General features: G+C 54.7%; 1 protein-coding gene and 1 long non-coding RNA gene across 2 annotated transcripts in view; one reads left to right on the top strand and one right to left on the bottom strand.

Moving 5' to 3' along the window:
* Nucleotides 1–4,656: 4,656 nt before the first annotated feature.
* LOC138844291 (uncharacterized) lies at nt 4,657–7,041 on the bottom strand. Its single transcript, XR_011379880.1, has 2 exons — nt 6,857–7,041; nt 4,657–6,402 (listed from the first exon to the last, which is right to left on the bottom strand). It is a non-coding gene; the product is annotated as an uncharacterized lncRNA (long non-coding RNA).
* Nucleotides 7,042–7,542: 501 nt separating this feature from the next.
* JPH2 (junctophilin 2) overlaps nt 7,543–11,779 on the top strand; it is a 72,680-nt gene continuing 68,443 nt past the window's right edge. Inside the window, 1 exon segment of the mRNA NM_001081998.1 lies at nt 7,543–7,964. Coding sequence (NP_001075467.1) covers nt 7,586–7,964 — 379 coding nt within the window. The 5' untranslated portion in view covers nt 7,543–7,585.

Raw genomic sequence — 11,779 nt, forward strand, 5'->3', positions numbered from 1 at the left:
CCTAGCAAACTAGGGTACACCTGTGAGAAATGAGTGTGAAAACGGTTTTGACTTCTCAGATTGCCTAAAAGGGTCTCCGGAGGATTCTTGAGACTCCTAGAGCATCCTCTGGGAACCCCTCATCTGGACCATGTAAGCGCTGGTTGTAAAGGTGCCACCTCATGCTCCACAACTGGTGTTTTGCCTCCTTTTTTTTTTTTTTTTTTTTTTTACTAGAAATAGTAGAACTACTTGAAATTGGGTAGTTACTTAATTCAAGTAAGTGGCAAATGGGCTTAGCATGAGACTTGTATGAAGCTGATTACTACGTCTAAGTCTTTTTCAGCTTGCAAACCAGGGGTCGATTATTAATGCTGTATATTAGTATATCAGTGCACTCACTAGGGAGGGAAGAATGATATGTATTCTTTCCATATAAAGTTGTTAAGAAAGGTGTAGGGATTGAGGAGAAAGTCCCAATGATGTCATAACCTGTTGAAGAAATCCAATTTAGATCAAAATTAGGCACTCCATGTTTGGGGAATAAATTGCAAGTTACATGTCAATATTTTCAAAACGTGAATTTTTCAAAGGATTTTTATTTGAAAGGTAGAGTTACAGATAGAGGGAGAGACAGAGACAGAGGTCTTCCATCTGCTGGTTCACTCCCCAAATGGCCACAATGGCTAGAGCTGAGCTGATTCGAAGCCAGGAGCCAGAAGCTTCTTCGAGATCTCCCATACAGGTTCAGGGGGCCAAGCACCTGGGCCAACTTCCACTGCTTTCCCAGGCCATTAGAAGGGAACTGGATGGGAAGAGGAGCAACCAGGACATGAACCAGCGCCCATATGGATGCTGGCCCTGCAGGTGGAGGCTTAGCCTGTGCCACAGCGCCAGCCCCAAAACATGAATCTTATAGTTAAAAATTACTCTGTTGAGACCCAGTAGGCCAAACTGATCAGTGTGCTTCGCTGGAGCATTTGACTTTCCTGGATGAGACTGCCAAGCACATTTCCTTTCTCTGATGTGTTCTGATGAAAATGGATTCATTTTGTGGATTGAGGGATTGCTTAACTTTTATTCTGATGTTCTTAAAACTGGGCATTCTGACTTCCACATGTCTTCATTTCACAACTTTTAAAAGATTTATTTACTTGAAAGGGAGAGTTACAATGAGAGAGGGAGAGACAGAGACAGATCTTTTATCCACTGGTCTGCTCCTCAGATGGCCACAATGGCCATGGCCAGGCCAAACAGGAGCCAGGAGTTTCTTCTAGATCTCCTATGTGGGCGCAGGGGCCCAAGTACTTGGCCCTGCTGCTGCTTTCTCAGGCACATTAACAGGGAGCTGGATTGGAAGTGGAGCAGCCAGGACTTGAACTAGGGCCTGTATGGGATGCCAGTGCTGCAGGTGGTGGCTTTACCTGCTACGCCTCAGCTCCTGTCTGCTTTTTTCTTCTCTCTCTCTCTCTCTCACTGTGTCAATAATAAGAAAGAGAGCACACTTTCATCCACTGGTTCACTCCCCAGTGGATAACAATAGCCAAGTCTGGGCCAAACTGAAGCCAAAAGCCAGGAGTTTCTTCCAGGTCTCCCATGTGGTTGGCAGGGGCCCGAGCACTTGGGCCATCTTCTGTTTTCCCAGTCCATTAGTAGGAGCTGGATCACAAGTGGAGCAGCCATGAAACGGTGCCCATATGGAATGCTGGCATCACAGGCAGCAGTGCTACAGCACTGGTCCCTCACAACTTTTCATTGAACACTCGTTCACTCCACAAATACTGAGTGCCTACACACACCAGGCACACTGTACTGGGTGCTGGGAGAACGGTGAGTGGCGTAATATCCTTGTCCTCGTGGAGAAGGGGGAAGGACATGTAAGTGGTACAGAGAGAAAACTGTTGGGAGACAGGGAGGGCTGAGGAGGACTAGGGATTGCTCTTTTATTTGGGGTGGTAAAGAAGAATCTGTGATGAAGTGACATGCGAGCAGAGACCTGGGGGAAGTGAGTGAGCCGTGAGGATATGTAGCAAAGAAGTGTTCTTGGCATGAAGAGTGGCAAAGACATCAGTGCACCTGGAGCAGGTGTGGGGTGGGGCTGATCACAGAGGGCCTGGTGGCTCTAACAGCTTTGGCTCCTATTCTGGGTGGTAGGGAGCCATGCGGTGTTTGGAGCAGATGAGAGTGACGTGGTTAGACTGTTTTTGAGAAGTGCACCAGCTGCAATATGTAGACTCGGGAGGTGAGGAGGGCATTAGGAGGCCGCTGCAGTAACTTGACAATGGCTTTTGTGGCTTGGACACTTGGCAGTGCAGGACATGTGTTCTGGAATTACTCTGAAGGTAGAGTGGAGGGGGTTTGCTGATGGACTAGATACAGGGTGTGGGTGATAGGAATTAAAGATGACTCCAAAGGTTTTAAGAAGTTGAGAGTCAGCTGGAGGAGTAGACTTGGGAGAGGAAATTGAGTTTGGTTTTGTTTTTGTCAAGTTTGAGATGCTTATGAGACACAGTGATGTTGGGTAGGGGGTTGGTCGTAGATTGACAATGAGGAGAAAGGAGCAGGCTGGTGATGTACAGTTGTCGCTCAGCATCCCTGGGGGATTGGTGCCAGGGCCTCTGGCAGACTCCAGCGCCCATGGATGCGCAAGTCCCTAATCTAAAGTTGCGTGGTGTTTCATAGAACCTGCGCCCACCCCAGAATACCTAATACGATGAAAAGCCGGTGTGAACGGCTGCTCCACTGTAGTGTTGAGGGAATGATAATGAAAAAGGCTCTGCACATGCTCAGGTGCAATTCAAAATATATGGATTTTCCGCCTGTGGTTGGTGGAATCGGCCAGTTTGGACTCCACCACTAAGGACCGGAGGAGATCACCTAGGAAGTGACCGTAAATAAAGAAGTCAGAGGGGCCGGCGCCGCGGCTCACTAGGCTAATCCTCCGCCTTGTGGCGCCGGCACACCGGGTTCTAGTCCCGGTCGGGGCGCCGGATTCTGTCCCGGTTGCCCCTCTTCCAGGCCAGCTCTCTGCTGTGGCCAGGGAGGGCAGTAGAGGATGGCCCAAGTGCTTGGGCCCTGTACCCCATGGGAGACCAGGAGAAGCACCTGGCTCCTGCCTTCGGATCAGCGCAGTGCGCCGGCCGCAGCGCGCCAGCCGTGGCAGCCATTGGAGGGTGAACCAACGGCAAAAGGAAGACCTTTCTCTCTGTCTCTCTCTCTCTCTCACTGTCCACTCTGCCTGTCAAAAAAAAAAAAAAAAAAAGAAGTCAGAGGGCTAAGCTCTGGGACATTCCCGGGGGCAGAAGTCAGGGGATGAGAGGACCCACTGAGGCAGGAGCAGAACCAAGAGACAGACCCTGGGAATCCTCTGAAAAAAACACTTCAAAAAGGGAGCCTCCAGCTGCCCACTGCTGCTACGGAAGAAACATGAGGGTCACCCACGACGTGCAGGCACTGGCTGTTCACAGCTGAGCCAGCGTGGCCGGTGCACAGGCGGTGTTCATGTGTTTTTTGGAAAGAAGGTAACCCTTGCTTCAAAGAGCTCGGGTTGGGCAGGGCGTCAGCACCTGGGCAGGGCGCCTAACGGGCTGGAAACATCTGGCAAGGCTTCCCCAGGGAGTGAGGCCTCCTCGGCCAGCCTTGCATGGCCACGAAGGACTCGGGGGACTAACGCCTTCTGTCCTCCTCTGTCCTAGATTTTTGGTTCTCGCTGCTCCGGGCTTTCCTGGGACGCGGTGGACTTTGAGATGTTGAGAAGGAAATGGACGCAGGAGTGATTGCTTCCTCTGACCGAGGAGCAGAACCCTGGAGGGAGACAAGGCCTGGGAGGAATGGAAAATGCCACAGCTGCCTTTACGAAAGCTGAATTTCCTTTCACGTGTGGTCAATCCAGTGAGTGGAAAGAATTTTACCTCAGAAAAATCTGTTGTAATACACATATGGCCACAAGGGGTCTCCTTTCCCCTGAACTGCATGGTTTTTTGTTTTGTTTTTTTTTGAACAGAGACAAAAAAGTGGCGGCAGCCTGGACTGGTAAGGTCACTACCAAATTTGGCAACTTGGACGTAAACTTTTACAAAATCAGAGTGTTTCTTCACGGGTGGCTTGGTTTAGCAGCGTAGGAAATGAGAAGCTACTGGGTACTGTGGAGTGGGAAGAGCAAGAATGGTTCAATGTCCAGGTATTTCATGTTTAGGGCTTCACCCCTCTCTCTTTGCTGGTGATTTTATTCCGCATGATGATCTGAAAAGCGATTTATTATGTGAGAATAATATTTATCATAGCAAACATTTGTTAGGTATTTAGTGTGTTCTAATCCTTTTTTACAATATTACCTGATGTGATTCTCACCCAGCCGTATAAGATAGGCAACATTATCCTTAATGCCAGTAATCCTTGGAGGTGGGGACTTAGCAGTGAAGGATTTGTGGCTTAGAGAAATTGACAATTGGCCCAGGGTCACACAGCTCGTGAAGGGCAGAAGTGGGATGTGAACACATATCTAACTCCACAATTACCTATCCTGTGTAGCCAATTGTAAGTAGATGGCTTTGTGAATTTAGAAATACTAAGAAACAGTTACATTGTTTGACAACATGCCCTGGTTTAGAACCAGGAATGAGAGTCGGATTTGTCTGAAGACCTTTTTTTCCCCCCAAATTTCTTTATGTCTTTTGGTTTCTTTTTTTTTTTTTTAAATAAGATTTATTTATTTATTTGAAATCCAGAGTTACACAGAGAGAGGAGAGGCAGAGAGAAAGAGAAGTCTTCCATCCGATGGTTCACTCCCCAACTAGCCGCAACGGCCGGAGCTGCACTGATCCAAGGCCAGGAGCCAGGAGCTTCTTCAAATCTCTCACGTGGGTGCAGGGGCCCAAGGACTTGGGCCATCTTCCACTGCTCTCCCAGGCCACAGCAGAGAGCTGGATCAGAAGTGGAGCAGCCAGGACTCGAACTGATGCCCATATGGGATGCTGGCGCCTCAGGCCAGGGTATTAACCCGCTGTGCCACAGCCCCCACCCCTGTCTGAGGAGCTTTTAAGGGAGCTTTTAAAAAGGGCATTGTTGTCACGGTTTTCTCCCACTCTGGGTCTCGGGTCTGGGGCGGAGCTCTCAAATCTGTTTTTTCAGTTTTACGGGTGCGTCTTTTGTGGAGTAACCCTTGGGAGGGACCCCCGTGGGGAGCTGCTGGGGGTGAGCAGTGGCTAAATGGCTACAGGTAGAGCGGCTCCACTGGGACACGGCCGTGGCCACTTAGCTGTAGGACAGAATCATGGTGACCTGCCTGGCATTAAAAAAAAAAAAAAAGTATTTAAAAAATTTCTTTGAGAAGCAGAGACAGAGAAAGCAGACAGCAAGCTCCCGCCTGCTTGCTGGTTCACTCCCAGATGTCTGCAGTGGTTGGGATGGGGCCAAGGGGCAAGCTGGGAGCTGGGAAGTCAGTCCAGGTCTCCCATGCAGGAGGCAGGAGCCTGATCACTCGAGCCATCGCTGCCTGCCGGGGTGGGCAGTGGCAGGAAGCCGGACTCGGGAGCTGTGACTCAAGCCCAGGCTCTGTGATGCGGACGTGGGCGTTTCAACCAGCGTCTCAGCTGCTGGGCCAGACGTGAACACAGAGGGTGTGACTCAGGCAGCCCCAACGCCAGCTTCCGGTTTGAGATGCTCTTCCCTCTTCCTGGGACAGCACAGTGGAAGGAAACATGTGATTCTCCGAAGACTTTGGTGAGACATGGTCAAAGCAGAACCCCGGAGGAGGCGTTGAGGTGTTGTGGGAGGTGGGCCGTGCCAGCAGGCTGTCAGTCAACCTGGCCAGGGGGTGACTCCCGCTACCTAGGTGGTGGTCTGTATCCGCCGTCACTGCTGCCTGTTAGCCTGGCAGCAGCCCACACCGGTAGTGCCTGGGTGTTTCTGCCCCGGGTGGAAATGTGCACGAGGAAGGGGCTCCCTCAAGGTCGGGGGCCCCAACACTGCCAAGTCCTGAGAACTGGCTCTGGGCAGCAGGAAAAGAGGGAATGGTTTCCAGCCACTTTAAGAACAAAACTTCTGCAGCGACGTTGAGTGGCCTCAAGTCCTCGGGAGATCTGGGGACAGGTCAGAAAGGCTGGAAGTCAGTTAACAGTGGAATGTCCTCCTGTGCTTGCTTCTCCAGCGACCCCGTCCCCAACAGTCACACGTGCCCAGCTTCCTCTTCTCCGTGGCCCGTACCTTTCCCGGAATGACTCCCCACCCCCGCCCCCACCCCGGCACCCTGGGCTCAGTGGGGATTTACAGCCATCAGCCCCCGGCGGCAGCTTCTTCAGATTTATTTGTTCTTTCTTCCTGGAGTTTGGTGGGAACCTGAGCACTCGTGACCCACCCAGGCCCTTTGCTCTCGACCCTGCCCCAGGAGCTTTCTGAGGTCTGGCCTCTCAGGCTCTTAGGACCCTGGAGAAAGAGGGGAATTGAAAAAAATAGCACTGTGACCCCTGAGCATTCCAGAGGGGACCTCATGCAGACTCAGCCCCCACCCAGGCTCTCAGGGACCGAGAGGGAGAGAGGGCAAGGGGTGGTCCCTGCTTTCTGCACTGGCACCCCCAGGGCTGTGCACGAGCTCAGGGCTCGCCTTCCGGAGCCTCACCTCGGCTTGGGAGCGCCAGCCCCAGCTTTCAGAGCCTGCGTGAAACAGTCCCGTTCCTTTCTCTCTAGGTCACAGGATTCCGGGATGGGGCTGGCATGGGTGCTGCAGCCCCAGGTCCCGTCAGGGCATGCGAGTGGGGGGGCTGAGATTGGCCAAGCGCCACGCTCGGGGGTTCTCAGCCTTCGGGGCTTGGGCCTCCTGCTCCTCCATCCACGCTGACGCCTCTGCTCCCTCCCGGCTGTAGCCCCCGGGGCCTCTTACCCACGGAGGGCACGCGAGCCACCACCGCATTGCCTGGCTGCCCACTCCCCGGGCGCCTGCCGCCTTCCTCAGTCCTCCAGCTGCGCTGGGTCTGCAGCCGCCCGAGTTGAAACACCCCTCGCTCCCTCCCACTTTGAAGGAGGCTGGGCTGGCCAGGGGGCTATTTTGGGAGCAGCTTCTGAGATCCAATGGCCTTGTTAGGGCAACACTGACCTTTCTGTCCCAGGGGGAGGGCAGCATGGGAGTAGGGGCGGGGCCGCGGCAGAGTGCAACCGCCCCGCACACCCACTGGGGTGCAGGAGAAGGGGGCCAGCGGGCTGTGGAATTCAGCCTGGGGCTGGGGCTGCCGCCGAGGGGGAGTTGCCCCTCTGGAAAGCGCTGGGGACCCCGCCAGCCCTCCCCTTTCACTGTGCCTCCTGAAGGATCACCGTGATTTTCCTTGGACTCCATGGAAGCCCGGCTTGGGATGCTTCGTGGGGGCTGTGCCTCTTCCCCACCTGACCCCCTCCCGAGGGGCAGCCTGCCCCTGGCTGACTGAGGGGGGCCTCCCAGGCATGGCTCTGCCCAGCCCACCCGGCACTGACCTGGCTGCTGGGCTCCTTCAGCCTCTGCTGGCCTCTCGCTCCCCCTGTTGTGGGGCGCGGTGGTGAGTCTGGGGCCCAGCCCTGAGGGTGCTGCAGGGCGTCGCCCAAGCTGGAGGCCGGGCAGGTGGCCGGAGGCGAGGATGCCATGAGCGGGGGCCGCTTTGACTTTGATGACGGCGGGGCGTACTGTGGGGGCTGGGAGGGGGGGAAGGCCCACGGACACGGGCTGTGCACGGGCCCCAAGGGCCAGGGCGAATACTCCGGCTCCTGGAACTTCGGCTTTGAAGTGGCAGGCGTCTACACCTGGCCCAGCGGAAACACCTTTGAAGGCTACTGGAGCCAGGGCAAGCGGCATGGGCTGGGCATAGAGACCAAGGGGCGCTGGCTGTACAAGGGCGAGTGGACGCATGGCTTCAAGGGACGCTACGGAACCCGGCAGAGCACCAGCAGCGGTGCCAAGTATGAGGGGACTTGGAACAATGGCTTGCAGGATGGCTATGGCACCGAGACCTATGCAGATGGAGGTGAGCCCGGGGGAGGGGCCGGAGCAGGAGGAAGGCCGGTGGAGGGGGGGGGGGGGAGCCAGGGGCTGTTGGCAGAGAGTCTGAGGGCTAGGATGTGATTTCGCTGTGTGGCTTTGGGCAAGATGACCTACCTCTCTGAGCATCATTTTCTTGGTAGCAAAGGTGGTGCCAATAAAGGGGCCGCCGAGCCGTGGCAGGGATGCTGCATGCACGCCTGCCACGTAAACACAATAGAATGTGCCTGCTGCTGTTTGCATGCCCGGTGGAGGAGCAGCTGTGGAGCAGACCCCAGCTTGTGCGGTAGCAGCGTCAGGGTCCAGTCTCAACTCTGCCATGACAGCCATTTGGCTATTATTTTCAAACAATAGGTCACGAGCGGTGTTCATCCGTTCATCCCTCCACACACCTGCCCGCCCACCCAAAAGCCGACACACTCGCCCATCCACATGCCCAGCCACCCCCCCATCTGTCTGTCCGTCCATCCGTCCATCCGTGTATCCATTCACTGTGCATCCACACACTCCTGATTCGCTGCACATCCTATTTGCTGGGCACTATGCGAAGGGTTAGTTACCGTCCCCGACTTCCAAGCCGGCCAAGCAGACAAGCTGTTGCTCACGGGTACGTCCCGCGTGCCGAGATGGAGAGCAGTTAGATGGATCGTGATGGGAAACTTGCTGTGAGGGTGAGAGCGGGGGCTGCACAGGCTGAGAGGGGAGGGCCGCGGGGCCGCAGGGCTCAGGAGCAGGAGGGCCATCGCAGGGCGAGAACACACACAGGAGCCTGGCACAGGGACGACAGAGCCGCTGTCATGGACCTCATCCATCCACCGAGTGTAACTTCCCATGCTCCACTTACTCAGCCTCAGTTTCCCCATCCATAAAACGAGACACCTTAAGTATAGGTACCGCTCCAAATGTGGGTGGTCGACGAGCCTTTCCACCCGTTAGAAATGTAAATTCAGGACCCTCCTGAATCCGGATCCCTGAGCAAGGGCCCAGGGAACTCTGAACCGGCTCATCAGGCAGTTTTTTACATATTACAGTTTGAATCAGGGGCTAGCAAGCTATAGACCACAGGCAAAGAGACAAACAGTATTTTGTGAGTTGTAGAACTTTTGTGACGGTCCCGAATGATGTCCCCAAAGTGCCCCTTCTCTGGCCAAGCCAGAGGCCTTGGCTGTGCGACGCCCGTGGAAGTGGACGTGGAAGCGGGTTGCCCCTCCTCCCTTGAGTGGGCGTTAGCACTGGACTCAGGGTAGCTGGATGGCGTTTTCCTGGCAGGCGGTTTACCTGGAAACCACGGCTAATGAAAAGCATGAACTTGGGTTAGAGGCATTTGTATGGAATGGTGTTTGCCACTGGTCTCCTCTCTTTGTGCCAGAGGACTGGGAGTAGGCCGCTCCGAGTGGGCTGGGGTCGGGGTGTGACCCAGGCATGTGGGGCAGAAAGAGGCGTCAGGCAGCCCAGGTGCAAGGTTTGCTCACGCCGGGCCCCTGGGGTGCACTGAGACACCCTGGGGTGCAGGGTGGGTTGGTGTCTTGGCTACAGGTGGTGGGTGTCTGGGTGAGCACTGCCCTCATGCGCCTTGAGTTTCCGTGGCCACCTGGGGTGGCTGCAGAGCACAGGCCGGCATGGCACAAGCTTGGGGTCAACGTCTGGCTGCACCACGTGCTACTTTGATGACCTCCAGCTATTTGCAGAAACTCTGTGATCCAGTGCCCTTCCGTCCCCCAGAAGTTTTTGCCAGGCCCTGTGCTGGGCGCCGGGCTCACAGCAGAGAGCAAGCCTCAGTTCCTGTGGCTGGAAAACGCAGGAGATCCTTGAGTCGTTTGGAGGTGTTGGTTACCTATGCAAAGGGGTGCACAGTGGGCGCGCGCCAAATGCCCTTTGCCTTCCCACTTCTCTCTTCCCTCTTTCCACACCAAGGGGTATGTGCAGTGGGGGTCCGGATGCAAGTCAAAGGGACGCACATTTCCAGGCTGAGCTGAGCGTGGGAAACTGAGCCAATGCCAAAATGTTGAGAAGGAGAAAAACTCACTCCTTCATTCACGCAGTCATTATTACCGAGCTCCTCCTCTGTGCCAGAAACTACCCCACAGCGTATGTTAGGGGCCAGTGAGCAAGACAAGGGGCTCCCTGTCAAGTGGAGAAGAGAGAAGACAAACATGTATAATTTTCAGAAGTTGACAGGGCTATGAAGGAAGCTGGCAGAGCGGGAAGAGGGCGGCATTTTCACATGGGATGGTTTCAGAAGCGGGATGGGAGAGGTTGGAAGGACGTGAAGGCTTTCAGGCAGAGAGAGTGGTGACGCAAAGGCCCTGGGGCAGGACTGGGCTTTGCTCTGTGGGAGGAACAGCAAGAATACCAGAAGGCAGGAACAGAGGGGCTGAGGGAGGCAAGCCGGGTGCAGGCTGGAATTGTGGGCGGGGCCAGGTCACCTCACTCTGCAGGCCCTGGGTTTTGCAGGCCCAGGTGTGGCCAGGGGCTCTTCAGGCCGGGTAATGAGAGGACCTGCTGCTCAGGTTTGTCAGGGGCCCAGGCTTCCTCAGAATGAGACGCCTAGAGGCCCTGGAAGCCTCACAGATTCTCTCTCCCAAGCCACACACAACGTGTAACCCTCCAAAATTAGATATGGCGGCTGCTTCGGAAAATCTCTTTAATCAACCTGTCAGCAGTGCCCTGGAGAGTTTGCTAAGGCCCTGCCCTCTGCCCCATCCTGGGTAGCACGGAGGGGAATGTGCACAAATAAGATCCTGGGATTAGGAAGTCAGGAGTCAGTAGCCCAGCCTCTTGCCCTGGCCCCATCCTCTTGTTTAATCTCTTCGAGCCTTCGTTTCCTTACCCATACGATGGACCTATCCTAAACCTCTCATAAGACTTCACATGAGATAAATGAATATTCAGTAATGATAGTCACCATTACTGCTATATATTATGAATTCATTCAACAAATGTTTATTGAATGATCACGAAGCCACTCAGGAATTTATTGAGTGATCATGAAGCCACTGTGCTACGCAGTGGGTGAGCAATGAACAGCATGGAGAGACTAGCAGGAAACTGTGCTATGGCCCAGTGTCGGGTAGGAGGCGGGCACGGGCAGGGGACCAAGGAAGCGAGAGCAGGCCACCACCTGACGTGCGCACCCAGGGAAGTGTCCTAGAGCAGGTGGGGTCCGTGTCCTGCCACTGTGCAGGAGACAGCCAGGTGCCCCCAGGAAAGGGCCGCTCCAGGTGGAGCTAAAAGCGGGCACAGACGCCGGGACGTCCAAGTTTGCTGTCCGGCCAGGAGAGGAGGCTGACACGGGCCTCTCATCCTACATGCGGGGGGCTGCCTTAGCCCGTGTCAGAGTCACCGGGGCTGCAACCAGCAGCGCCCACCCCTGAGCGTGGTGAACTCACTTTAGCGACCCACAGGTTTTCACATGCAAGAATGGAATAGAACAGAACATGCGAGAATGTTTCACAGAGAATAAGAGAGAGGATTATTTCCCGAAAAACTTGCTGGTCGGGGGATAGATGTATGTGTATGAGTGTGTGTTCATGTATGTGTTTATGTGTGTCGGGATATAAAATATATTTATTTATTTGAAAGGCAAAGTAATGCAGAGAGGAGGGGAGACACACCGAGAGATCTTCCATCAGCTGTTTACTCCCCTCTGGGCGTGCGCAGTGGCTGGGGCTGCGCCAGGCCAAAGCCAGGAGCCTGGAGCTTCTTCCAGGTCTCCCACTTGGGTGCAGGGGCACAAGGACTTGGGCATCTTCCATTGCTTTCCCAGGTGCATTAGCAGGGAGCTGGATCAGAAGTGGAGCA

The sequence above is a fragment of the Oryctolagus cuniculus genome, chromosome 11, assembly GCF_964237555.1.
Source record: "Oryctolagus cuniculus chromosome 11, mOryCun1.1, whole genome shotgun sequence".
NCBI lineage: Eukaryota > Metazoa > Chordata > Mammalia > Lagomorpha > Leporidae > Oryctolagus > Oryctolagus cuniculus.